This window comes from Podarcis pityusensis, assembly GCF_964106645.2.
Source record: "Podarcis pityusensis genome assembly, chromosome: 5".
In the NCBI taxonomy this organism is placed as follows: domain Eukaryota; kingdom Metazoa; phylum Chordata; class Lepidosauria; order Squamata; family Lacertidae; genus Podarcis; species Podarcis pityusensis.
This window is the reverse complement of record NC_138032.1, coordinates 145758-173638: the sequence shown is the minus strand read 5'-3', so window position 1 is coordinate 173638 and position 27881 is coordinate 145758. Positions and strand designations below refer to the sequence as shown.

Here is a 27881-nt window from a genome sequence, read left to right as displayed (position 1 = left end):
GTGTTCCTTTCAAGGCAGCGGCTGGGGGGTTTCAGTGCTGGGGGGGGGGTGTGCAAGAGCTGTGCCGGTCCAGGCCCTCAAGAGCCGCCTCCTCCTCCTCCTCCTCCTCCTCCTCCTTCTCTCCTCTACAGCTATTGTGCAAGGAGACACATTGGAAGAAATCTACAACCAAGTCAAGCAAGTCATTGAGGAGCACTCCAGCCCCTACATCTGGGTCCCCGCCAAGGAGAAGCTCTGAAGGCCGCCCAGCGGGGGCCGCTGTGCCTCCCCCCCCCTGCTTCCCACCTAGGGGCAGCCCTTGTCCTGCATGGGCCCCCGTGGCTCCCGTAGCATTTTCCCAGTGCCCCCTTTTGTTCCAATGGTGTGGATTCTCACAAGCTGCTGACGGGCGGCCATTTTCTCAAGGGTCAAAGGGCAGTGGCTCGATCCGCTTGTGTGGATATGAAACGGAGAATTTTGTGGTAAAACTCCTTAATGTTTAAGGGAAAGTATCCTTCAGAGATTTTGAGAAAACAAATCTTTATATACACCCTTTTAAATATTTCCTAACAAAAGAAAAGTGGTCTTAATGATGTAAATGGTGAGCAGTTTTGCACGCGTGACCTTGACCTGCATGATTTGATTCACGGGGCTGGCTGCAGGCCGTAGTTCTGTAGTTTTCTGTTGTTGGCAACACATTTATTTTACAGGCAGTTAAATAGGAGGTTTTTGTTCAAATGTCCAAGATAATGTAAATGGAGTTGCCATTATTTCACAAGGGAAAACCCATTTTCATAATTTCATAAGAATATTCTTTATAGTCTATTTTTTCATTTTTTGCTGATGCCGTTGTTGGGGGCAAGAATATCTCCTGTTTTTAAACTAGCACACACAAGACTATTTGGAGTGTCTTACTGATATCATCAATGGGTAACGGTCATTGCATTTTTGAATCCAAATACAGTTTAGGTGCTTTAAAAGCTTGTACTTCATATAGGAATGATTAATTTTGTTCTGAAAATATTCTGAAAGATTATCATAAGAGACGATTCAGAGTCTGAAATATAAATATGTTCTTAGAAGTCAGATTTTAATGAATATTTTACCCACAATAACTGCCTATTTTGTTATAATAAAACATATTATATACATACAAATATATATATATATATTAAACTTTCTTTAACTAAAGTTGTACTGTGGGAATTTCTTTATGTTGCTGTACACAGAACTCCTTTGCTTGCAGCTGGTTTGTAGGATCCCTGAGAGAACTGCTTTCTCGTCGCATTTGAGGGGGTTTGCAGTGCCCAAGGTGATGGCGGCCCTGTGAGCTGCCCAGCTCCCTCCCCTCCCCAGTTGTGGACCAGGAGCTCCCGACTCTCAAGTTTCCTCTCTGCTCCTAGGAGGACGTGCATCTTCGCCCCGGAAGAGCTGGCAGTTCCCCTGCACTGGCCCTCCGCCTCTCAGTGGAAGTGGGAGCAAGAGGAGCTTTCCTCTCCCACTCGCCAGGCGCAGCTCTGGCCCCCTTCCTTCCGTTGCCCCAGCCGGCAGTCTGGGTCCTTCGTAAAGAGCTTCCATCTGCTGCTGCTGTTCAAATCCTCCAAGAGAGAGAGAATGAGGGAGCTGAGCTTTTTAGTGGATGGTTGGAGATAGCAACAAACTAGGAATGATACTGAATGATACTGACCCATGGAGTCGCTCCCAGTGCTACAGTTCTGTGATTCTGTAATCTCTCAGTTTGGTTTTAAATTTCCTCTGTTGACCGATTGAACACTAAAGCAGAACAGAAATTTTCTGAATAAACTTTAAAAAGGCAGCAGGAGACATGCATAGTCCAAAGGCCAGCATAAGTTGCCCGAGTCATAGAATCGCGGAGCTGGAAGGGACCCCTGGGGTCATCTAGTCCAACCCCCGGCCATGCAGGAATCCCAACTAGATCATCCCTGACATTTGGCCATCCAACCTCTGCTTAAAAACCTCCAAGGAAGGAGAGCCCACCACCTTCCGAGGGAGACTGTTCCACTGTCAGAACAGCTCTTACTGTCAGAAAGCTTTTCCTAGTGTTTAATCGGAATCTCCTTTCTTGTAACTTGAAGCCGTTGGTTTGAGTCCTCCACTCCAGAGCAGGAGGAAACAAGCTAGTTCCCTCTTCCAAGTGACAGTTCTTGAGATATTTGGAGATGGCTCTTCTATCTCCTCTCAGTCTCCTTTTTTCCAGGCTAAACATACCCAGCTCCTTCAACCACTCTTCATAAGGCTTGGCTTCTAGACCCTTGATCATCATCGTCTCCCTCCTCTGCACATTTTCAGCTTGTCAATACCCTTCTTAAATTGTGGTGCCCAGAAGTGGACACAGTGTTCCAGGTGTGGTCTGACCAAGGCAGAAGAGAGCAGGACTATGACTTCCCTCGGTCGGGACACTAGACTTCTGTGGATGCAGCCTAGAATAGCATCACTTTTTTGCTGCTGCATCAGATTGTTAACTCATGTGAAGCTTGGGGTCCACCAAGACCCCGAGATCCTTTTCGCATGTACTGCAAGTAAGCCAGGGGCCCACCATCTTATATTTGTGCATCTGGTTCTTCCTGCCTAAGTGCAGAACCTTACATTTGTCCCTATTGAAATTCATTTTAAGTGGCGGGAGTTCCTGTTAGAGCAGGACTTCATCAGTGCAGTGCAGTCAAGAGGAAGAAGCTCCCCTCCTGTTTCCTCGCCCATCGCATCTGCAGAATGTCCCAATTGGACCTCCAAACCCATCGGGCAAATTGCTTCCGTGATGTCAAAAGCCATGCCTTTAACTGGAGATTGGGCACAGCACCTGCTTGGTTTTGAAAGAGAAGGAGTAAGTGAACCTTTCAGTCGCTCTTTTCCCCTTGGGTGATTTGGAGACGCCATCCCTTCCAGCCTCAAGATTACACTTGCAAATTTGTGTGAAGAGAAGATCTCTGTAGCCTGATCTGCCCAAAGGGGCCCCTCTAGGCCACCATCTCACTTTCTGGAAGCCCAAAAGCAGCACATGAGGACAACAGTCCTCTCCTGCTTCTGTTGCTCCCTTGCACAGGGTACAGTTGCCCATACAACTTTTCCCCACAGCAGTTTCCCCAAAAACAAAGGCCCATGCGACTTTTGGTCCCAGTGCCAGAGTGTAGATTAGGGTCCCTGCTGGCCTTCAGCAACTGCTCCCTCAGGCAGGATTCTGAAAGTCCAGAAGTTACATCTTGCCCAGAGGACTTTTGAGCTACTTACTCTTTTATCTCCCTGCCCTTATATCCCAGCATAGTCAATGTGTGCCCTTTGACCCCCCTCCCTCTGCCTGTTGCCTTCATGCCTGGTGCTCCCCCCAGGAGCTCCATCTGCACCCCCTTCTGTAACACACACACACACTCAAACACTTTTGGCTCAACCCCCTTGTCTCAGCCCCACCCGAAACCTGTTGAAGAATGTGTCGCTCGCCAGGACACATCCTGTCCCTGCCACCCTGACTGCTGCTATTGTATTTACCTTTTAAGAATATCCCATACAGATTCCAGTTTTCAGAATAACCCCCAAGGTTGCCAACCACCCAAAATTAAAAGCAATTCAGATTCAGAGTAAAATACTAAAAGCAAGGATGAAAGTCAAAGTTCTGCTTTTTAGGTGGGAAGAGTGAGATTCACAAACACAGCATGAGCAACCCAGGAGTAGAGCCAGCAGTGCAATGCAGCAGCAAAAAAGTCTGATGTGTCGGGAATCAAGCCTTTATCAGGAGAAACTGGCCACTCTCCAGGCACCCGGCTTGATCTCCTGTTGACCTCCCTGTCGGCTTTCCCGGCAGGATCCAGGCAGAGGTCGCGATAGGCGATCCTTCTCAGCGTGAGAAGAACAACCCCCCTCTTTCCTGCCCCCCCGGGCAGGGGAAAAAGATAGACAGAAACGTATTTACATTCCTTTATTTCTGTCTTTGCAGCGTTACAAAAAACATGACTGCTCTCTTCAAGCTCCAGCAGTCGAGAGTGAAACACTTCCTGTACTTCCTGTACAAGAGCAAAAGGAAGAGCTCATATTACACTCTGAGCTAATTCCGGTGCATTGCCCTGTGAGTTGACTGTCCCTCTGCTTCCCACGGAACAGTCCTAACATTCCATCATGTGCTGTTTTCAAGCTAGCAGCTTGCGGCTGCATTGCTTCTATATCGTAACATGATGCAGTTCCAGGTTGCATTAATGGATGTGTAGTCTCCTGACTGTAAGAAGGCATATGGTGCCATTTGTTCATTTTGATTAGACCTCACCTAGATTGTCTAATTCTGAACACAGAAGTTTAAGAAGAGTATCAACAGTCTGGAAGGTGTGGCGAGAAGTGTCCTCTGAAGAATGTCCTAGGATGAATGGGGGGGGGGGGAGATGGTTAAGAGCACCAGGAAAGCCACCCAAAGGGCTTGTTTCCTTTTGCCCAGAGGGCAGGATCTGGGCCATCAGGTTCACACCACAAGGAACAGAATTCGGCATCACAAAGATGCTGGTGTCAGCTGTGAGGCAAACTCTGTCTCAGAAGGTGATGGACTTCTTCACTGGAGGCTTTTAAGCAGCGGAGGCGGGGTGGGGGGGGGATCCCCCACCTATCTGGGATCTTGTGGTAGAGGAGATTCCTGCTACCATCTGTTGAACTTCCTTCCTCTTCTCTTCTTCTGCGCACTTTCCCGCCTGCTGAACCTGCCTTAATTTCCTCCAAGCAGAGGCTGGCTTTCTGTCTGGGACCCCCGGTGCTCATCTGGTGGTTGGTAGCTGCTGCCTCTCCTGCTGCTTTTCTGTCTGCATCTGCTGCAGAAGAGGAGGCTGCCCAGGGGTCTCAGGAGCCCCTCCTGCCCTTTCTGGTCCACTAGGCTGCAGCAGCTTCCAGGATATGCCTTTGCATGGGCTGTTAATCGGCTAAGCCACTAGGTGGTAGTGAAGCAATGGTAAGCTCTGTTGTCCCCTGACTGCCAGGTGGGGGGGGGGCGTTCCTTGAAGGCAGTCATTCACCTTGCCAGATCCAAAGTCTTCCCCCCTCCCCCTGGAGGTGGGGACATGCAGGGTGGCATCGCCTGCCTCCTTTTCCAGAGGAGGAATCCAAGAGAGAAGGCTGAGCAGCAGCTTCCAGAGAGCTCCCTTCCTCCACCATGAAGAGCGTCGCCCGTCCTTCTGCCCTTCTGCTCTGCTTTCAAGCTGGTAGGCTGAAACTCTCTTCTCTGATGAGGGTCAGATTCCATGGAGAAGGAAGTTTCTTCTTGGGAATTCTCAAGGTGGGGGGAAGGGCCTGGGCCAGAAGACCCCCCCCTTTCATGGTGGGTTTAGGCACCCCATGGCTTTTTAGGGCTGGTTGCCACTCGGGGTTTCCACAGCCTCTCTCTAGCTTAAGCATGGCCCAATTCCTAGCCACGACAGGGCAGTTGGGAGGGAGCAGCCCCAGAGATTCTGGCCCTGCAGGATCAGACCCCAGCGAGGGAACAGGCCCTTCTGGCTGATGCACAGATCCAAACAGGATGACCCAAGTGTTCATTTGGCAGGAATACCAATAGGAATACCAACTCATGTACTCTCGTAAGGCAAGGGCCTGATCCCACTCTTCCTTGGCAGAGCACCCGTCAGGGTCAAGAGTCTTATTTTCCCCTTCTGGCTCAGCCGTGGGAGTCTCGGAGCGGGGCCTGTCCAACGAGCAAAGGACCCGCTAGGGCAGTGGCTGCTGTTCTTCCTGCTTTGGGGTAGACTTTGGCTTCCAGGAGCTTGTCCGTTTAAAACCAGCTCTCTCAGGAAATGAGGAAATGGTTGTCCCACATCACCCATTTTCTTGGCAGGCTGGGGGGGTGGGTGGGCAGAGATGGCCAGAAACCCCCACAGGCCCCCAGCCCAAATAAATGGCCTTTGCAGTTCCAGCCAGTCCTACAGCTGCAAAGCCGCTGACAGGAACCTGTTCTTGTTGCTTTATGCACAGTTGGTTGATCTTTAAATAATTTTTGTAACAATACATATAATGAACCCAAACACTAAGAGCTAAGAAACAAAATAGCAGCAGCTGAATTCATAATACCATTAAGGAGACCAGACATGTAATCAAAGGAAAGAGTGAAAAAGGAGTGAAGAAGAAGAGAGAAGGCGTCCAAAGGGGATGTGGATTCTGGCAGAGCCCACACAGACGGTTCACGCAAACCGTCCCAAAGAGGAGTCCCAGATCTGAGACATTTTGTTTTCTGTATGCTGCTGGACAAAAGGAGCCCTTCCCTAGGTGTCCAGGGAAGAGAGGCCCTCTGGCCAAGAAGAGTGATTGGGGCAGCTGCTCAGTCCTGCCAGGTCAGCCACTTGGCCTCCAACCAGCCACGCAGGTCCAGCTCCGCTGTCCCTCTAGCAAATCCCAGGACAGTGGCGTACAATGGGCGCAGCGTGGACCCCTGAAGACTTCAGAAATGTTTCTAGGATCAGGCTAATATGGGGAAGGGCACCTGCGGGGCAAGGCCAGGCAGGGCGTTTAGTGCTGATCCTACTGATCACTCTGGGCAGCTGCCATGCACTTTGGACAGAGGCAGCTGGCGTCCAGGATGCCTGGAAAACAAGCTTAGGGAGGGTAAGACGCAGGTTGAGGTCCAAGGAGGCCTTGCAGCTGTCAGGGTGGATTGCCATTGCCTTGTGTGCAGTTCTCTATTCCAGTCCTCCATAAGGCCACCCGTATTGACCATCCCCTCATTCAGCAGAGTCTTACAAGAGCAAATTGTGGTTTGGGGAATTATACTGAACTACAAGATTCTGCTACAAGCTTTGAGTTTCAGAAGCACTTGAGGCTGCTGGGCCATAGACAGAGACCAGGAGGTGCCATGTGTTCAGCCATCCTGCTGAAGGCAGCAGCAAAAACTGATATTTCAGGAGGGGAAAAGGCAAGAAGGTCCGTCCCCTCTTTGCCCATCCATGGCAGAAAGGCCCCAGGCCACCCAGCTCTTCTCCAGCAACTGTGGGGCCCCAGTTTTAATACTGCTGATGGGAATGTTGTTTGTGGAAATATGGCGGCAGTCTGAGCTGTAGTTCTCTACACAATGCTGAGTTGGGAGAAATGAGCCACTTTGAATCTTGCCAGGGAAAAAGCCAGGAGATATTATGTATGTAGAAACTAAATCATTTGGCTTTGCTCAGCTTTGGTCCATTTGTGCAAGGACCAGGTGGCCTCAGCTTTTGTCTTCTCTGCAAAGATGGGACAGAAAGATACAGAAACGGAGCGACCTGCAAACACCACTTTGGCCAAGTTCCTATCATCATTTTTACCATCATCAAGAGAACCTGAAGAAATGTTGCTGGTCATTTTCTCTTGCGGGACAACTGAATACGACCTCGCATGATGGCACCTGGGATTTGCCACATCAGGAGGAAAGTTGGAGGCTTAACAAGTGACCATGGGTGGTAAATTGCCACCCATATTCACCACATGAAATTGACTGAGGAAGCCATTTCAGAAGCAAAGGGTGGGAGTGCACCTGTGCCCCTGGGCGGCAGCAGCAAAGCCCTACAGAGGATACAGCCCCCCAGGGTCCTGCTCCACCCCTCTGCCCCCAGGTGGCACGGGCCAAGCTGAACAGTGGGCCCTGCTTGGCTCCTGTCTCACGGGGTCCCTGTGTCTGGGATAAAAGATCCCTTCTGGGGAGGCCCAGCACAGCCCCTCGTGGCTAGATGGACAAGTGGAAATGACACCCTTCGAGACAGAGAAGCGCATTCCTGGAGGAGAAGGCTGTCCGTGGCTTCTGACCCCGATGGCTGGGTTCTCTCTTCCCTGTGGGAGGCCTTGTGCCATTGGATGTCAGCTGCTGAAGACAGCAAGAGGAGGGCAGCCCTGCTTAGGGAAGTTTTTAACGTTTGATGTTTTATCCTGTTTTAATATTCTGTTGGAAGCCGCCCAGAGTGGCTGGGGAAACCCAGCAAGATAGGCGGAGTAAAATTATTATTATTATTATTATTATTATTATTATTATTATTATTATTATTATTATAGCACAGCCCTTTTGCTCAGGTCCTACAGGAGGGCTGCACTTTGGGACCCTCCCTAAGCTGGACTAGGAGGGGCCTCCTGCTGCTGCTGCTGCTGCTGGGCTCTTCTGAGGGGTCCCTGAGTATTTCCAGAGCAGCGATCCCCAGGGACACAAACAGGCCCTGATCAGATGCTCATCCCCAGCAGTTCCTCCCTGTCTCACTTGGCACGTGTGTGCTTTTCAGTCTTTGCCTTGGACCAGCTGAATTGGTGCACAGTCTCTGACAAAGAGCTTGCCAAGTGCAGCGACATGAGCAAAGCCTTCTTCAGGGCCAACATTCGACCCCTGCTGACTTGTGTGAGAGGTGTCTCAGCCAGCGACTGCATATTGATGATCAATGTAAGTCTAACTTGCTTGGGTCTGGGGTTGGGGAGGGGAGGCAACATTTCTGGCTATGACTGGATGGAAGTTCTGGCCCTGCCTGTCCCCTCGGGTGTAGAGTCTCTTCTTTCTCAGGCAGTAAAAAGATAAAGGACCCCTGGACAGTTAAGTCCAGTCAAAGGTGACCAGGGTTGCGGCACTCATCTTACTTTCAGGCCAAGGGAGCCGGTGTCTGTCCACAGACAGCTTTCCAGGTCATGTGGGCAGCCGAACTATACCACTTCTGGCACAACGGGACACCATGATGGAAACCAGAGCACACAGAAATGCCATTTACCTTCCCACCACAGCAGTACCTATTTATCTACTTGCACTGGTGTGCTTTCGAACGGCTAGGTTGGCAGGAGGTGGGACAGAGCAACGGGAGCTCACCCCGTCACGGGGATTTGAACCGCCAACCTTCCGATTGGCAAACCCAAGAGGCTCAGTGGTTTAGACCATAGCGCCACCCGCGTCTCAGGCAGTACCATCCTATGGATGTGTTAGGAATTGCTGGGGACCACAGCAAGAGGGGTTGCTGGGCTTGTGTCCTGAGCACTCAGCGGCTGCCCCGCTTCCCCTTCCGACAACCTGATGCCAGCTGGGCTGCCCTTTGCTGATGCTGTCAGAGAGACAGGGAGGTTGGGAGATGGGCTTGCCCTTCCTCCCTGCTGCTTCTCTTAATTGCCAGGCAGGCAGGTGTGCAGAGCACAGGGTGATGCCTTTGCCTCTGTTTCTTCCTCCAGTCTCATGTTTTGAATCCTTGTTTCTTCTGCTCCCCCTTGGTCACCTCCTTCCCTCCCTCAGGCACATCAGCAAGGCCAGGCTAGGCTGGTGGCTTGGCTGTGCTGAAACTTCCCTGTGGTATTCACCCTGTTGTTAAATGGCTGACTATGTGGTGGGCAGGATCTGGGATCAGCCACCAGGAGGAAGGCAGCTCCTTCTGGCCAGGAACTGAACTTTGCTAGCCAGGGCTGTTGTGCAGATGTGTGAGATATGGGCAGACATATCTTGCTGCCTGTGACGTACCTTCCTTGGTGGTTCCTTGGGGGCTATAGGTCAAGGCGGTGAAACCCCATTGTGGATGTGGGAAAGGTCAGTCTCCTGTTTGAGAGGCTCTATGGCTTTCTGTATCCCACTGGGCTGAGCCTGTGACTGACAGCATGATGATGGGGGTGGGGGGTTGTGTCCAGATGTCGTCATCCTGGCAGTTGGGCAGTTCAAGGTGGAACTCTGCATGAGAGAGAAGGAAAACCTTAGGGAGCTGCAGGAATGGCAAACCAAGTGTTGCTACTTGAGAGCAGGATTCCCCAGAGAGCCTGCTGAGCTGAGGGAATGTTTAGCCCAGGGAAAATGGGGGGCATTTTCATTGGTTCTCTTTTGCTATTTGTCTCCAAAGGGAAGCACGCTACACCTCTTTTTCTTAAAAATCCATATTTTTTCCACTTTAGTAAACTCTTTTCTTGTTTCATGACCACTATGTGGTCTCAGCTTATTTTTAACTCTCTCTCTACCTTCACACTACCTTCAGAGGCTTCAATGAGACCCCAGGGAAACTTGGGGGCTAGTGGCTATGAGGAAGCCTGGTGGAAATGGCTACCCTCTTACCAAATTCTTGAAGGAGGGAGGCTGGGCTGGGCAGAGGGGTCTCTTGGCATGAGCCTGCAACTCCCTTCCCTCCTAAGGGGCTGCCAAGCAGGTACCTAAAATGCCCTCCCATTTCCTTGACAGGCAAGTGTGGCGGATGTGGCAGCCGTGGATGGCGGCACCATTTATCAGGCTGGAAAGGAATACAACCTGAAGCCAGTGGTGGGAGAAGCCTATGGCCAAGGTAAGTGAGTTGCTGCCAGCATCCGTCCCTCTGTTCAGGCAGGACCCAGCAGCTGTTCCACTTGTGTGCCACAAATGCCTTTTCTGCTGATAACACATGGGTGCTGGGGGGAAGATCAGTGCCACATAATCTGTATGCACAGCCATCTTCCTTCCATCCAGCCTCACAACACCCACGTGGAAAGAGAAGCACTGGTGCTTTCATTTTGTGCGGAGGAACTCAGTGGAGAAAGTGACTTGGCCAGTTCAGTCCAGCAAGGCCAGCACTGGGAGGCAGGATCTCTGTGAGCCAAATCCAGTTCACTCACTGCCCACCTGGGCAACGGCTCTTCCCAGTTGCAGCAGCAATTGATTCCAGCAGGCGAAGTCAAGCACTGAGCACGGTTCAAATGTGGGGAACAGCCAAGTGACTGTGTGCATGAAAAGCCATGCTGACTGGACAGGGCTCCAGTGGCATCCAGGGTGCCATCCGGCTGAGGCCCTGGAGGTCCAAGGCCTTCCTCAGACTGACAGGCCCCCTTCCCACCATCCCTGTGCAGATGTTGGCACATCCTACTACGCAGTGGCTGTTGTGAGAGCAAACTCCAGCTTGACCATCGACAGCTTGCTGAGGACCAAGTCGTGCCACACGGGCATCAACAGGACAGCCGGCTGGAACGTCCCCATTGGCTTTCTTCGTGACAGCGGCCGGATGCCAGTGATGGGCTGTGAGGTAGCTGCAGGTGAGGCCTGCCCGCAAAGGGCTGGTTGAGGACGTGCCACCAGCTTCTGAATTGCAGAAAGTCAAACTGCTCCTCTGAGCAGTTGCACAGATGTCCGTACATTTATGTAATATTCTGGACTGGGATTGTGGTTGGGTTGCAGCTGGCACAGGAACACCCCCATGTCCTGCCAAAGGAGGTTTTTGTGTGCAGAATTTGACCGTGTTCTCTGCAATTGCCACGTCCAGAGCCTTGCTTTGCTTTGCAAAAGTCCCAGAGAGAGAGGGTTCTCTTCCCACCCCACAGTGTGTGTGTTGGGGTCGGGGAAGGCGCACAGCATCACCTGCAGAGCCCTGAACATGCTGGGTCCTGATGTACTCAGTTGCACACACAGAAGAAGACTCTCACTCCCCAGCATTGGTTTGTGCTCAGCACAGAGGGAAACGGGGGTTGTGTGTGCATGTGGGGCTTTGTGGCTCCTTGGCTGGCTGTGAGCTGCACAGGTGTGTCCCTTGAGCTGGGCCAGGGGGGCTCTCTTGGCCAGAGGGAGGGCTGTCCCTCCTTGTGTTCAGAGCTCCTTCCAGCCTTGACCTGAGCCCAGCAAGGCTGCTTCTCCAGCTGCTTTCTCCCCTGGGGCCAGGGGTGGCAGCAGGGGCTGCTCTGGCCTGGCTTGTGGGTCCAGCCCCTCACTCCTCCTTCTCTTCCAGCCGTGGGCAACTATTTCAGTGCCAGCTGTGTCCCTGGAGCCAGTGGAAACGGCTACCCAGCTAACCTCTGTGAGCTCTGCAGAGGAGACGGGGCCGGCCGGGGGAAATGTGAGCTGAGCCCCAACGAGGAATATTACGACTATATGGGCGCCTTCAGGTACCTTTGGGGGACAAGAGAGTGGGGCCTGTTCCCCTGGAAATCTATGAATGCTGAGGAATAAAGAAAGCTTGGCTTATTATATGACATGAAAGTAACAGAATATATCAATGCTGCTTCTTCAGGCAGCAACATTACAACTGAAGCAGGCAGCAAACCCTACCCTGCGCTAAAGTGGCAATCATTCAGGTTGTTACGGACAAATCTAGGTGTGAGGCTGCTCAGTCCCCCAGCTGGTCAGGCAGAGCCCGCGGGTTCCTGCAGGATAAAGGAAGGATTCCAGCCACCAACTGGAGCAAATAGCTGTTGACCAAAGTTTATTGTGCAATACAGTGGTACCTCGGGTTAAGTACTTAATTCGTTCCGGAGGTCCGTACTCAACCTGAAACTGTTCTTAACCTGAAGCACCACTTTAGCTAATGGGGCCTCCTCCTGCTGCCGCACCTCCAGAGGACAATTTCTGTTCTCATCCTGAAGCAAAGTTCTTAACCTGAAGCACTATTTCTGGGTTAGCGGAGTCTGTAACCTGAAGCGTATGTAACCCGAGGTACCACTGTAGGTTGAAAGAGGAAATTTGAACCCTGAGGAGCGTCTCTGCCCCCATCGTTCTGCCCGGACGCTGAGGTCCAGCGCCGAGGGCCTTCTGGCGGTTCCCTCATTGCGAGAAGCAAAGCTACAGGGAACCAGGCAGAGGGCCTTCTCGGTAGTGGGAGCCTTATCTCACCATGCTGTGCTTCTGCAGCCATTGTGGGGCCTTGACTGTGCCTCGGTTTCCCCTCAGGTGCCTGGTGGACGGAGCAGGGGAGGTGGCCTTTGTGAAGCACAGCACAGTCGCCGAAGCCACCGAGGGTGAGTTGGCTTCTGCCAGGGGGAGCTGGTGGCCTCTGGGGTGAAGATTTAGGCATGTGCCGGTGCTGGGAGAGGGACCGAAGAGGGGGCACTAACTCCCTTTCCAGGAGTTGAATTCTTCTTTCAACAACATTGGATTTATGGGTCAGGAGGGAGTTATTCCCTCTGCTTCTCTAGGTGAAGGAAGGAATAAGGGCCTGGGGAAGGAATAAGGGCCTTTCTGCTAATGGTTCTCCTGAGGCAGTTTTTAAAATAAATGGAACGCAAAGGCATGAAGCAGAACAGTGACAAAACTGCTCAGCTTGGCGCAGTTTCCTGTGGTCTCCCTTTCAGTGGTGCCCGTGGGAGTCCTGGTTTGCAGGGAGGGGAGCTGTCCCCGGCCTATGTGGGTCACTGCCTGTGCTCTGCTCTGCCTTCCAGGCCAAGCTCCCCCCTCGTGGATCCCGCTGGGGCTTCAGGCCACGGACTTCCAGCTCCTTTGCCGGGATGGCAGCAGAGCGGCCGTGACGGAGTGGAGGTCCTGCCACTTGGCCCGTGTCCCTGCGCATGCCGTGGTGGCCAGGGAGGACGCGAATGCCAGCCTCATCTTCCAGCTGCTCAGCCAGGGGCAGGTGGGTCCCTCTGGCTCCCCGGCCCCTCCCCGGCCTCTGCTTCAGCTGCTGGCCTGACTGGAGATGAGGGGTGCCCACCCCACCCCCATGGCCTGCTGCATCTCCCAGTGTCCCCTGCTCTGCAGAGATGGAGAGGAAGGCGGGATGCTGAGCTTCTCTGGGCTCTTCTCCCTCAATTGCAGACTTGGGGGAGATTGTGGTGTTAAGAAGAGCCAAGTTTCCTAACCGGGACTTCCTTTTCTGTCATTGTTGCAGCAAAGGTTTAACACCGAAGGTGCTGATTTCCAGATGTTTGACTCTTCAGCCTATGATGGAAAGAATCTTCTCTTCAAAGACTCCACCATGGAGCTGGTTCCCATTGTGGGGCAGTCCTACCAGGCCTGGCTGGGAGAAGAGTACATGCATGTCGTGCGGGGGCTGGACTGTGACCCTACAAGTATGGGGCACCTGGGGGTTGTCTCTCTAAGGAAGAGCGGTGGCTCCTTTATCTCAAAATCAGCCCCTGGGTGGAGGGGAGGCCCTGGGAGTTGGGTGGGAGAGAAAGAGCCACAAGGGCTGGACAGAGGGTCAGCAATGGGCAGGGCAGGCAAACTAGCCTGGGTGTCTGTGGTCAAGGAGGCTTCGTGGTGAGAGCTGCCTCCTGCGGGAGGGAGTTCCACAGGGGAATTCTGTGCTGCCTGAAGAAGGCCTTCCTCTTATCTGTCCGGAGCCTTCCAATGTTCAGCTTCAGGCTGGGTCCACCAGTTCTGGTGTGAGGAGAGAGGGAGGAAACTTTCTCTCTCCCCACTTTCTCAATGCCAGGCAGAATTTTATAAACTTCTATCATGCTGCCTCTTCCTTGCCTCTGGGACTTTTTAGAGAAGTCCCCAGCGCTGCAATCTTCCCTCGTAAGGGAGCGGCGGCACCCCTCTGACCGTTTTGGTGGTGCTTTCCTGAACCTTTCCCGCCCAAGGTCTATGTGCTCCAGGGCCTTGATGTGTTTCCAGATGCTCTGACCCCCCACATTCTGCTCTCCTTAACCTGTGGCCCTCCAGGTGTTTCTGATGAGTGTTAGAGTCCCACATCATCTCACCTGCCTGATGGCAGCCTTTCTGAGCTTGGAGCTCTTTTCCCCCTCATGGCAGCCACCGAGTTTCTTCTCAGTGTCTTTGCACAAGGACGCCCAGGATCTCAGTCATGCCACCCTCAGCGTGGGATTTGCTGACCCATTGCTTGCTTGCCTGGGAGCTGGGCCTGCCGTGGGCCTGCCATGTTCTCAGCCGCTCTTTTTTCTGGGGCTACAGGGCTGCCTCCCTTCCTGCGCTGGTGCGTCTTGTCTACAGAGGAGATCTGGAAATGCAGCCAGATGGCCACGGCCTTCAAGGACAAGCAGCTGAAGCCGGAGCTGCAGTGTGTTTCGGCAGAGAGTCCCGAGCAGTGCATGGAGCGTATCCAGGTGTGGTGCCCAGCGTGATGGGTTAGCCTGGGGGCTGCTGCTGCCCTCTCCTGGCAGGGCCCGGGGCACCTGGGCAGACCTCAGGTGGCCATCAGGGAGATGGGGAGGGGTCTCATCCCAGGGTCCTTGCCAGGCAGGCAGCAGGCTGTTTGGCTAGGCTGCATGAGAATACCTGGCATGGGGTGGTAGTGTTCTATTGTATCTCTTTTTTCTATTTTCATTCTGCTTTCCAGGCAAATATTGTCTCCCAAAGCCGCTCAGGGCAACTGAAAGGCGGGTGGAGAGACAGACAGATGGAATAAAAGAGAGAGACACTGCCCCAAGGAGAGAAAAGGCAGGAGGAAGAAGTGGGGGTGTCGGGGGCTGGGAAATGGTCAGAAGGGGAAGGGCAGCAGCTCAGGGCTCTACATGCAGCTTCCATCCTGGAGGGCAACTCCAGGTGGGGCTGTGGGAGGGCCTCACCCCAAATCCCAGGAGAGCCATGTCTGCCAGCCAGGGCAGACAGTGCTGGGAAGGGGAGGCAGCTGCCAAGGATCCTCTGCCAGGATCCTTCTGCTCTTCCCTCCCTGTGGCCCTGGCTGGGCAGGGGAGCTGCAACGGCTCCCTCTTCCTGCCCTTGGTGATGGATGGGGCTTAATCCCCCCCCCAGGACCGGGGCAACTGGCCATGGGAGCCAAGAGTTTGTTCTGGCCGTGGGGGGCAGGCAGGGGGAGCCAGCTCCTGGCAGCTGCTCCTTCCTGTTCTCCACATCCAAATAGGCGCCTGGACACAGCAGAATCGGTGCCTTGGCTGAGAGAATTTGCAGCGGCCCTGAAGCACCGGGCGCCAGTTGGGGCAGTGGGGGCCTTTCTTCTTCTCCCCGCTCCTCTTCCATTGGGGGTTGGTGCCATTTGGACGCACAGCCTCCCAAGCACATCCCTCCAGGTGCAAATGTCTCTCACCTCACCAGGAGCACCAGAGCTACTAGAGAAAGACATGCCGGCCCTTTGCTTTATTCATTCAAAATAATGACCAGCAGCCAAATAACAACGTTAAAAAAATCACAAAACCTGCACCTGTCAGAACCAATAAAAGACGTTGGGTCAAAACAGCAGCTGAAGCCCAGAGCATCACCATCCATGAATCCCAGGGTGGAGGTCTGGGCAATGAGCTGGGGGTGGGTGTCATTGGCATCTAGAGAAGAGCCTTTGGCTAGTCTTGCCTTCACAGCCTGGCAGAGTTGCATGGGCACCGAGGTGGTCCTTTGGGCACTGAGAATCCTAGAATTGTAGGGACCCCTGAGGGTCCTCTAGTCCACCCCCTTCAGTGCAGGAATCTCAGCTCAAAGCATCCACAACAGATGGCCATCCAACCTCTGCTCAAAACACTACCTTCTGAGGAAGTCCACCGCCCACCGCTGAACGGCTCTTTACCCTCTTGAAGCTCTTCCCAGCATGTGCCATGTGATTTCCGACTGGGACTCTGGAATTCATGGCTTGCGCTCAGGGAGCCCTCCTTAGCCCAAGGGAGGTGGAGTGAAGCAGAGGGATGTGAGCATCTGGGCATGGACTAAGCCGAAGCAAAGCTATCAGGCAGCCATGCCCAGATGGGTTAGAGGGCAGGATGGATGTCACGTATCTGGCGGGGAACAGACTACCAGGCCAAAGGAGGGCTGGCTGCACTGGCTTCTCCTTGCCATCTCCTGCTGGCCATCCCCTTTGGGTCTCAGCCTGCCCCTCTGCATCCATTTCCTTCTGTGACCTGTGAGCAAGACAGGACAGTGCAGAAGGGGGCCATTTGGGGACAGGCATTGGGGCAGGCAGGCACCTCCGCTCCCCCCCCCCAACGTGACTCAGCCGGGTCTTAAAAGGATGTTTTGATTTCCTTTCAGAACAGAGACATTGACGTTGTGTCTCTGGCCGGAGAGGATATTTACACGGCCGGGGAGACCTACGGCCTGGTGCCGGCTGCTGGCGAGCATTACGCAGGTGAGGAGGCTGGCAGGACTGAAGGCCTCTTGTGTGCAAGCTGCTTTGTGGCCAGCCGGCTGGCGACTCAGTGCCCACAAACGTGGCCACCGCCCAGCTGGGCACCACAGAGCTGAACCAAGGGATTCTCTAAGGACCTTTCCAGGCCTCCAGGAGGAGCCCCCAAGCGCAAAGGTCCGTGGGGCAATTGGTGATTGGCAGCAAAGACGCAAAGAGCCTGGAGGCCTCAGATTTCTGGCTCAGACTGCGCTCAGGTGCTGATCTTCAAGGAGACAGGAGACCCACCCCACTCCTTTCCCCCTTGCTCTCTTGCCCCGTGGGGCTCACAAGCCGAGGGCTTCCTTCCGGCCTTTGTGCTGGGGCTGGGCTCCCCTGAGGACAGTTGTGGGCAACCTGTCAGGTTCCTGGGTCACGCTGGCCCCAGAAGGTTTGGCCAGGGAGGACAAGAAAGGAGTCCTTCAAGAGCTGGGGGGGGGGCACACATTGCCCACCTGTAACCCCGACTGGGGCAGGGGCTTGCCTTGCCAGTCTCGTACTGTGCCTTGGAGGGGCACTTTGGCTGCCAGTCTTTGCCCAGCTCTTCCTCTTTCCTCTAAGACAACAGTCATTGAACAAGGAGGACCCAAGGAGGGAAGCATGTGTGTCTCGGGGGGGGGGGGGGAGACGACGACCCTCTACTGTGTAAACAGAAATGATCCCTGTGCCTCTATGGTGCCCCTTGTCTTTCCTGACCCCTTCATTTCAAGCTCTTGTCCAAAATGCTGCTCTTTTTTAGAGATCCCCTTTTAAACAGCTAAAGGATGGGGCAGAGGGGGCTCAGGGTTTCTTTTGTGCTTCCCGCCCCCCCAGATGAGGACACCACCAGCACCTACTACGCAGTGGCCCTTGTGAGGCGGGTGGCTGATGACGCCTTCACCATCTACGAGCTGCAAGGAAGGAAGTCCTGCCACGCAGGTTATGGGACAATGGCTGGGTGGAAGATGCCCATTGGTCTCTTGCTGAAGAAGGGGTTCATTCGTCCTCAGGACTGCAACATCCCCAAAGGTAGGGGGCAGGAGGGGGCTGCTGTTTGGGACTCTGGGTTGACCCTTTGGGGCCAAAGGAGACATGGAGGGCATACACAGACCTCTGCTGGAGAGAGAGAGAGAGAGAAGGGGGAGCAAAGGGTGGAGAGGCCCTTGACCCCCCCTTCTCCCCTGCCTTTCTCCCAGCTCCGGCATGTGGCTGCCCCCCCCCGGGGGGGTCATGGGATGACCACCACCAGGCCAGGGAAGGCAGGTGCTGAGGCGCGCTCTGGCCCAACAGAGGAAGCCGCCTGGTACTGAAGCAGCCAGTGATCCCCACCCCTCAGTCTTGGCTGTGCTGACAACAGACCTCGCCCTCTGGAGTCTCACAGCATCGTAGAATTGTAGAGTTGGAAGGGACCCCTGGGGTCATCTAGTCCACTCCTGGTCTCAGGCAGGGAGTCTTCTCTGGCGCTGCCTGGGGTTGCGCCGGGGACCTTCTGCATGCCTAGCAGGGACTCTGCCCTTGAGCTGTGGCCCACCAGCCTCTCAGGTGAGTCAGAGTTTGGCTTAGGAGACCTTTGGCCCGAAGCTCTGCCCTCATCCTGGTTCATCCGGGACCTGATGAAGCCTCATGCATCCAGGCAGGGCCGGGCCCCTTCCAAGTCACTCTTTCCGAGTGCCCGGCTGTTCTTGGGGCTCCTCCTGGCCTCGCTGAACCACACCCTCATGGGCTCATGCCTGGCTTCGCCCTCCTCCTCTCGTTCCAGCGGTGAGCACCTTCTTCTCTGGCAGCTGTGTTCCTGGGGCCCCGGGAGACGGCTACGTGGGCAGCCTCTGTGAGCTCTGCATTGGGGACCTCAGTGGCAAATACAAGTGCAGTGCCAGCAGCCAAGAACGCTACTATGGCCACGCTGGAGCCTTCAGGTAACGGGGACTGGCAGGGGGATGCCAGCTGGCCTGAGCCTCCATTGCCTGGCAGGAGAGAGGAGGGGGTCTTTCCTCTTGCTTGCCACCCGGAAGGCTCTGGGGAGAGCATGGGGCATTCCCTGAGACAGAGCGGCACATGTCTTGTCCAAGTCAGATGGCACTGATTGCAGCAGGGAAGGGTGTTTTCAGTACAGAAAAGGGGGGGGGGATGTACTTGGTTCCTCTCAGCCCACAACCACCAAACCAACCATGGAAGTTGTTCACATCAGCCAAAGCTCCTGGCTGCCGCTGGCCATTCCACCGGGGGGGGGTCCCCATGCCTTGCTTTGCTGCTGCTGGAGGTCCTTCTGCCACCTGCTTCCCACTTGCCGTCAAACTCTTGGTGTTTTTTGCAGGTGTTTAGCTGAGGGTAAAGGCGATGTGGCCTTTGTCAAGCACTCCACAGTCTTTGAAAACACAGATGGTATGTTGCCCACTCCTCTCTTTTATGATCCCTCCCTCCCTCTCCTTGAAACCACTCTCTGAGCACTCTTGTCCTTCCAGGGAACAACATGGGCTCCTGGGCCTCCCAGCTGCGTTTGGGGGATTTCCAGCTCTTGTGCCCAAATGGTGCCCGTGCGGAAGTTAGCCAGTTTGCCCACTGTCATTGGGGACAGGTGCCCGCCCACGCCATCATGGTCCACCCAGACACAAATGCTTTGGCTGTTTTTGGACTTCTGAACATTGCACAGGTACCGGTTTATGGCTTAGAAGAGAGACAACACAAGAGGGCACCATCGCCATCTTCATCCTCCGGAGGGCGCTCTTTTCTCTCACTGCTATGCTTCCTGTTGGGCCCCTGGGTGGCCAGTGGGAGGTGGGCCCCCTTGGCCTGATCCAGCACTGCCGGGCACTCCTTCTGTCTGCATTTCCTCTGGTGATTCTGCCCTCAAAGGCCAGGCTGGCGGCAAGGAGCCTGGTGCTCTCAGGAGGGGCCCCGACACCCCTTGGCACTCTGGCCCCTGGTGGGGATGCAAGATCAGACAGTGGAGGTCCCTGCTAGTTCTTTTTTTTTTTAAATGATATTTATTAAGAATTTTAAAATTACAGGAAAAAGAAAAAGAAAGAAAAAACAAAAGAAAAACAAACCACAATCAAGCAATACAAATTGATAATCAAAAAGTAACAACAAAACACGTAACACAAGACAATCAAAAAGCAAAAATAAACCACAAAAATTTAAAAACAAATCCAATATTCCCAAATCCTTAACTGTCATTGCCTTATTTCATCGACCTCCTCACTCCTCCCTTTTTTGTATCCTAGTTGTTAATTATCACAGCAAATCCTTTCCATTTTTCATAATATTCTGTCATTAAATTACCTTAATCTATTTTAACCTTATCTTACTATAAAAGACCCTAAAACTTAAAACTTAGATCTTATTTATACCAATTTCTCATAACCATAACATATTCTTACATAATTCTTTTAACATTTTTGCTAAAGCCAAATGATTTCGTTCCAACATTTTTCTAACATTCATCAATTTTATAAAACAATCCTAATTTTTTTTTTTTAAACTTTCTTCCAATCTTCATCCAGCGTCTCTTCCTCCTGGTCCCGGGTTTTGTCAGTCCTTTCTATCCCATCGATCTAGCGCATTAACCTGGTAATCTTATGTCCGAGGCCCTTAAGTCTCTTCCATGTCCCTTCCGCAGCTCTTCTTCATATTTATACCTGTACTTTACTTTGTCTTCTGCTCCTTTCACTCGTGGAAACTCCAACTTGACAGTGTTTTTGACCCTTCTCAACAAATCAGCCCCTTTTCCATAATCCACATTAAACTCCATGTGGTATTTAAAAACATGTTTCAAAATCCCTCCAAAATTAAGAGCCCCCACAACCCCAAACATCTCACGGCCCATTGCCAGACTTGAAAAGTCCAAACATCCCTGCATAGGGGGGTCTATCCAACCCCCCATTTCCAAACCAAACAAAACTCTATCTCTCCAAGTCTGGCTTTTTCCAAGTTCATTTGTCAAATCCAAGAACTCATGTTCCTGCTGGGCCACAGCTCCCTCCATCTCTGGCGCCCAAGGTCCAGCAACATCCTCTTCCCTCATCTGATCTGTCAGAGCACACTCCTGATTTGATTCCTGGGTGGGTTCTATATAGTTACCCACTACCTGTCCAAAATTTCTGATCGCAACAGTCATCAAGTCCGTCTTCTCATGTAACTGTTCCAATAGGGCACTTGTTTTGCAGAAAGCACGCACCAGAGCTTCTGAATACATTGTTATACAAGGTCAGAAGTCTATTCCCACGATCGTAATCTGTTGCAGCTGCAGAGCTCCCCGATTCAGATTTAGTAACAGTTTCACAGGCTCCCTCTAGGGGAAGAACTTCTGTTTGTTCTTTTCTTTTAAAAGCAAATCTAGTAGCAAAGTTTCCTTTTTCAGATATTTTGTCAATATTTGTTCCTTTAAAATGCGAAGGAGAACGATGGAATCACTATGTTTCTCTTCTTTTAACTGTCTGTCAAAGACGTTTGTCTATGGTCAATGAACTTCCCAAAAAAGTCACTCCTGACACCCCGCTCCCAGGTTCAAGACGGTGGAAAATTACTTTTCTTTACACTCTCTTCTGCAGGTTTAACCAGTCCGGAAAAAAATCCCCCCTCTTCTCCTGCTTCTGAAGGGGGTTCAACAATTTTAAATGATGAAAGTTAATCCTTTACAAACGATTTTCTGAACTCTAGTTTGCCATGGCTTTGCTTTAATCTATCTACAAGAAATGGAAGGCTGACTTCCTGTTTAGACCTTCCCGTTTCAGTGCCAAATTGAGAAGAATTTCTTAGTTCAAATTTCCTTTCTACTCGCAGGTCATTATTTAAAGTCCAATTGTCCAAAATTGAGCTACTCACGGGTAATTGTTTTAAAAGCCAAATTGTCCCAGGAAAAAGGCAGCGCTCTCCGGCAACGGCTATGCGGCTTCGCTCCACGGAAGAAGCAGTTGACTCTCAGCACCGCGCCACTTGCCCCTCTTCGCTCCGGAGCCCGTAGCTGGGTTCCTTTATGGATTGGGGGGGCGCAAAAGGTGCCCGCTGAGTCCCATGGTCACAGGCTTCCTCCACCTGTGATTTTTCAAAGGGTTCCCGCTTCGCCGTAGCGGGAAAGACCCGTTTTCCGTGGAGCCAGTCCCTCCAGATCAGAGGGAGTCCGCCATTACCGATGGCGCCACCCCGGAAGTCCCTGCTAGTTCTTGGATCCCTGTTTGGTTTCACATGGTTTAGGTAGTTTATTCTGCTGCTGGTTTATTTGAACTTGGGGCTTATCCACACTTCCCTTTCCCCCGCTCTTTGCAGGCATGGCCCACAATTTAATGCTCTGTGTCCAAACACACACACCCTTTTTGATCTACAGCCTCCCCCCGCCAACCCCACTCTTTACAGCTCAATTGGAGCAAACGGCAGTCCAAAGAAAACCCCAATTGACATTTGCTCTGACTGAGCACTAAAGAGTGGGTTTTCGTGGGGAAAGTTCTGAGGCAAAATAAATGCTCCAACACAGAGTGTTAAAGCCCTTAGTGTTGTCGCTGTGTTGAGCTGCTCTGTTTCTGCTCACTCCCTTTGTGGGTCAGGATCAAACAAAAAGGCAGGGTGTAAATGAAGCCCCCTTCTACCATCCACCCTTCCTGCTCCTGAGATTTGTGGGCTTGGTTTTGATGCACTTTCTCAACCCTGTTTCCAACAATGTACCCTCATAGGAAACTCTCCACCCCTCCCACCCCACTTGGCACCATAGAGTTGGAAGGGACCTCAAGGGTTATCTAGTCCAACCACCTGGCAGTGCAGGAAATCCAAGACTACATCATCCCTGCTAGGTAGGCCATCCCAGTCTGTGCTTAACGTCTGGATGCAAGTGAACAAGAAATGAGAATAGGATCAACATGGTCACAGCAGGATTGTGGAGCAGCCAAGCAGCGGTATTTCTCAGTAGCCAGGCTTGGCTTTTGCTAAGGTTTTTTTTATAAGCTTCAAGCGTGGAAATAGTAAATGGGCATCTAGGTGCCGTCAGCATGAAATGAAAATAAAATAAAATCAGGAAAAGGTTTCAGCAATGGAGGAGAAGGGGCAGATGAATGATGGGGGGGGGGGGGGATGAACAATGCAAAGGTTGTTCCAGAAAGGTGTAGAGCGGAGTTGTTGGTTATGTTTAAACTTTCATGGAAAAATCCAAGGAATCAGAGCACTGCAGTGTCACCCATCCCTGGCAGCCCAGCAGACTCAGCCTCCTCCTTGAGTAAATATTTATAGCAGCACTGCAGGCTGTGAGAGGGGAAGGATTCGTGGTCTGGAGGTGGCCCAGGAGCCTCCAGGCGTGTGAGGACTAATTTGTGATTCAGGAGTACAGATTAGGTTCATCTGTGATGCTACAAAGCAAAACGCTAGCAAAACTATCCATTTATATTTCCAGCACTTATGGAATGTTTGAAAAGTATAAATTGTCTCATTCAAAAATATGATCCCAAGAATATGATCTGAACCTATGTGGGGGTTTTTTACATGAAATTAATTTCAAAACAGAGTTTAAAATGCAGACAACAAAAAGGAATGAACACAACACTTGATAAGATCATAAAAAGGAATCCCACTAAAAGTCGAAACAAAATAAAAAAATCCTCCCAGTAGCACCTTAGAGACCAACTAGTTTGTTACTGGTATGGCTTTCGTATGCATGCACACGAAAGCCATACCAATAACACTTAGTTGGTCTCTAAGGTGCTACTGGAAGGAATTTTTCAAATTTTGTTTTGACTATGGCAGACCAACACGGCTACCTACCTGTAACCCACTAAAAGTGTTAGTTGCTTACCTGAGCAGTTCCTGGTTGGCGCACAAATTTTCACTGGGTCCTCCAGTAGAGGTTCAGGAAGAGGAGGAGGAGGAGGAGGAGTAGGAGGAAGAAGAAGAAGAAGAAGAAGAAGAATTTATGCCCTGCCCACCCAGCTGGGTTTCCCCAGCCACTCTGGGTGGCTCCAAACAGATTAAAAACAGAAAAAAACATCAAACATTAAAAAGTTCCCTAAACGGCCAGTGATAAAAACCACACTCAAGATGATAATAGAAAGCAATTTATTGGTGTACAAAGCTTCACTGAAAGCATGCTATCTTCTCAGAAGATAATGGTATTTTGAAGTTAGAGGAAAACAAAACAACTTAAAGCAATGCAGTATAGTATTTTTTAGAACAGTATCATTTTAAAATGGTGTAAGCCTAGCATTACAATGGCAGTGACAGAGCAATCAGCCAGTGTTTGCTTAAGGTCAGAGCTCCCCCAATTTCTTCTAGTCCATCTAGTTGTGAAGCATAATTTCTAAGCATATTCACCTTTTGGAATTAAGTTAATAGTGAGCCAAACAAGGCAACCCAGTGTAGCGAACTTCTTGCTTCTCCCCGCTCTGGTGCTGGGAATCACAAGGTGCTGGGAACCCCCCTGCCTGCTCGCTGCACACTCTGGCAGGCAGCAGCTCCTCAGGCCCCCCCCCCCCGCTCCAAAATGAGAGGTGTTCCTGGGTGTAATCAGGGACCTCTGCTTGGCTTTCAGGACTTCTTTGGCAACCACAATGAAAATGGATTCCAAATGTTCAACTCTACAGCCTTCGAAGGGAAAGATTTGATCTTCAGGGACTCCACCGTTGCCATTGTGCCAGTTGGGGTGAGGAGGACGGCCATCTCCTGGCTGGGGGAGCCATTTGTGGAGGCCCTGCAGGGCCTGAGGGCTTCCCAGTGCTCTGGTGCAGGTGAGTCCGAGAAGCCCCATGGACTCCCCCCCGCCCTCTCCTGTCCCTGCAGCAGGGAGAAGTGACCCATGGGCTATATCCAGCATGCCCAGTGTCTTTGTGTGGGTCACATCAGCATACTAGTTTATTATATGACAGTTCCATTTCTGTCATTCCAATAATTGACAAAACAGGCCTGTCTCTCAACACAGTGAGTATATCACAGCCTCCCTGCTCTCCATTGAATCAGTTCAGTTGATTTGTCCATTTCTGCCATTTCTAAGTATAGTAGCATTACTTTCATTCAACGTATATCCCACCCTTTCTCCCAAAGGAGCCTGGGGTGCAAAAACACCATTGAAACAATGTCCTTTTAAAGGCTTATGTGAATTTTTGTTAATGAATGTGTCTGGCTGCTCCTGAGGGTCCCGGGGGGGGGGGGGAGGGGAGGGATCCCTGACCCTGGGCTGTGAGGGGAGAGGAAGCAATCCAGATCCCAGTCCTAGCACTGAGCTGAGAGGAAAGAGACTGCTCCCCCCTCACCAATCTGGGGAAGGAGTGAGGGCATATATCTGGGCCTCAAAGATTCTGTGGAACACAGTGATCCTCACGCCTTCCGTGTAGCATAGAAGTTTGTTTGCTTTTAAAATATTTTTAATTAATTTTTCACAAAGAAAAAAAACTTTACAAATTTTAACATAAACCTTAATTTACTTCATCAATTGACTTGGAAGTTTATAAACTTATGCATGGCATGGGGAAGGTAGACAGAGGAAAGCTTTTTGCCCTCTCTCCCAACACTGAAACTTGTGGACATCCAATGAAACTGAGTGTTGGAAGATTCAGGACAAAGAAAAGAAAATCCTTCTTCACACAGCTTAGTTAAACTCTGGAACTCCCTCCCACTGGAGGCAGTGATGGCCACCAACCAGGATGGCTTTAAAAGAGGATTCGACAAATTCCTGGAGGGTCAGGGGCTCCTTGCCCTGATGGCTCTGCTCTGCCTCCACTGTGGGAAGCAGTTTGCCTCTGAATCTCAGCTGTCGGGAATCCCAAATGCAACTAGTGCTATTCCATGCAGGTCCTGCTTCTGGGCTTCCTACCAGCTTCCAGTTGGCCAATGGGAGAGCAGGTGGTTGGTCCTGCAGGCCCTTCTTATATCTTTATGTCCATATGTTACATTCCAGCTTTGTCAGTGAATGTCTTCCTCCTGCTGCTGATGACAAGTCTTGGTCTTGCTGGATTCTGCTGTCCGTGATCCATTGGCTGAATGCCAACATGCCAGGAGGCAAAAGGCAGCTGCAACATGGACCACCACCACAAAGTCAACAAACCAATCAAATCAGCTGGCCTGATCCATCTGGAAGAAGTGGAGCATGCTGGGCCTTCCTTTTTCCTCAGACCACAAACGATGGTTGCTAAAGCATTTCCATTGTGGTGGGAACAAGCCTGGCCTCTCCAGGGCTCCTGCACTAGCCTTCCTTTCTCCTTCTCTGGCACAGTCCTGAGGAGGGGCTCAGAAGCTTTTGCTTACCATTTTGGTTAATTATCATGTCGTTCAGAACTGACAAACTGGTTATTCATAACCGACATTTGTTTGAAACAAGTTAACTCCAAGCAATGGCTTATGAAGCAGACTTGTTTCAACAACGCAAATTTAAAAATGGCCACATCCTTAACTGTGCTTAAGTAAAAGGAGCAAAAGCTTCCAGTTTGCTCCTCACAAGCTCGGAGTAGGTGAGCTGGGGGAGGGGGGGACTTGTCTCCTTCCCTCCAAGACTAGCCAGGCTTCCTTGTCTGACTGCAGCCCCTTTTGGGAGGCTTGGCTCTGCATCCAGAGATATGACTCCCCCTGCCCCCCCCCCGTCTGCCTGCAGTTATGGCCCTGGGCTCAGGTGTGCTGGGAGGAGGCAAGCAGCTGCATGTCTGCCTGCCGATTGCTTGAGGAGCGTCACTGTGTCCATCTTTTTATACTAACTAGACTAACACAATTACTGTATTTATTAACTCCCATGAGAGTCCCGCTATGAATAAAAAAGCAGGCTATAAACAGAATAACCAGGAGAGAGAGGTGATGGCAAGGAAGGCATTTTCCAGCCCTGCCTATCTTGGCTATATGTTGCAGCACCTAGAAATCCAACGCCAAAGAGCCCTCCCATAAGCAACAAAAGGGAACAACCTCTTAGTAAATGCCTGCAGTAGCTATCGTGAAGGGAGACAAAGTTAAGTAACTGCAGTTTCCAGGATTTTGCTGCAACAATAACAGCAAAGCTTAGTAACATGAGATGTCAGCCATACCTGCCATGGTTTCTGGGGCTGGAAAAACTCACCTGGGTGCAGATGAACAGTCTGAGAAAGAATATACCAGCCAACACTAAGCATGCAGAAAACCCTCCCCAATGCTTTGGATGAAGCCATCTCAGCTTCACCAGACCTGCCTCGATTGGGCAGCTGTCCCCTGGAAACGATGACAATCCCTAGTTGTCAAAAGCCAGCTCTGAAAAGGTTGAAATAAAGCATAATCTCCAGTCTGGGGCAGGTGCAGATAATCTGGATCAAAGAGGGTTGTCCTTCTGCCACAGACTCTAATTGCACAACCCAACATCTCCGTGTGATGGGAACAGGCACCTGTATCACCATTTCTTCTCTCTACTGATCAGCACAGGCCTCTGTCCTCCATTGCACCTGTTCCCAAGCGCTGGTTGTTATGAGCTCCAGCATGTTTTGAGGGGCGGAAATGGAAGGCTTGGCCTCCCCACTGGACAAAGGAAATAGATGGCCTTCTCTGATGTCACATCAAGTGGGTGTGCGAGTGCAGGGCTAGGGGTTACTGAGAGGGGAGACCAGTGCAGGTCAGTATCTCAGCACCTTACAGTTGAGGACTGGCTGACTCTCCCCCGGCATTCATGCAATTCCCCGAGCTGCTCTGCGGGAACTTTTCCATCTTGCAGAGGGGGGCCTTCGTTGTTTTGCAAATTGTGTAATCTGCCCAACACCGTGCAAGTCTTGAAGCCCCACCGGAGCAGGGGGCAGTCTGCCGCGGCCTTTTTCTCCGAGCCTCGGACGAGGAGAGCCGCCTCATGCTGGTGAATTCTGGGCCAAGAGCGAGGCCTCTTCTGCTGCCTGGAGCTTGTTCGGAGGAGGAGGAGGCCTCGAGCCCTTCCCTCTTCCTGGGACTGGCGAGGCTCTATGCTCTTTGTCATGCTGGATTTGTGCCGCCTGGGACCGGGGCGAGAAGCGCAGGGAATAACGAGGGAAGCCCGGCTCCGCTCGGGGGCGTCTGCCCGGCCCGCCCGCGCTCCCTCCCTCCCTCCCGCGCCCGGGCTCCCGGCCCCCATCTGCCGCCCGAGGCCGCGCCGTCTTCCCCGGCCCTCCGGAAGCGGTCCCTCTAGCCTTTTCGAAGCTCTGCTCGTCGTGGCAGCCGCCGCTCTGGCGCGCTCTTCTCGGCTGCCCTGGAGGACCTCCCGGCTCGGCGAGGGCGCGCTGGTCATTTGCATGGCGCCCGCCCATTGGTGCCCAGGTAAGCCGCCTCCCCGCCCCCGGCCCCCGGCCCCGCCCCTCGCCC

At 52.0% G+C, this 27881-nt stretch overlaps 2 protein-coding genes and 1 long non-coding RNA gene across 18 annotated transcripts in view; 2 read left to right on the top strand and 1 right to left on the bottom strand.

The window, feature by feature from the left end:
* The window catches only part of DLG1 (discs large MAGUK scaffold protein 1), an 86557-nt gene extending 85387 nt beyond the window's left edge, over positions 1–1170 (top strand). For all 15 annotated transcript variants that reach the window (XM_081007414.1, XM_081007427.1, XM_081007426.1 and 12 more), the window contains one exon: positions 132–1170. In XM_081007414.1, the coding sequence (XP_080863540.1) occupies positions 132–238 (107 nt within the window). In that variant the 3' untranslated portion in view covers positions 239–1170. The remainder of the gene's footprint in view (positions 1–131) is intronic.
* LOC308478194 lies at positions 852–4838 on the bottom strand. The gene is made up of 2 exons (XR_013986900.1): positions 4158–4838; positions 852–3694 (listed from the first exon to the last, which is right to left on the bottom strand). It is a non-coding gene; the product is annotated as an uncharacterized lncRNA (long non-coding RNA).
* A 121-nt stretch (positions 4839–4959) lies between these two features.
* MELTF (melanotransferrin) lies at positions 4960–26648 on the top strand. Of its 2 annotated transcripts, XM_081007464.1 has the most exons (16): positions 4960–5165; positions 8187–8341; positions 10094–10193; positions 10732–10914; positions 11601–11757; positions 12539–12606; positions 13027–13217; positions 13473–13653; positions 14501–14652; positions 16523–16619; positions 17469–17663; positions 18394–18550; positions 18949–19016; positions 19097–19284; positions 24142–24337; positions 25504–26648. In XM_081007464.1, the coding sequence occupies exons 1-16, from the start codon at positions 5117–5119 to the stop codon at positions 25572–25574; spliced, it is 2208 nt and encodes a 735-aa protein (XP_080863590.1). In that variant the 5' UTR covers positions 4960–5116; the 3' UTR covers positions 25575–26648. The 2 variants fall into 2 exon arrangements, with proteins under 2 accessions (XP_080863590.1, XP_080863589.1); XM_081007463.1 differs by lacking the exon at positions 4960–5165 and having other exon boundaries at positions 7976–8341.
* The last annotated feature ends 1233 nt before the right edge of the window (positions 26649–27881 follow it).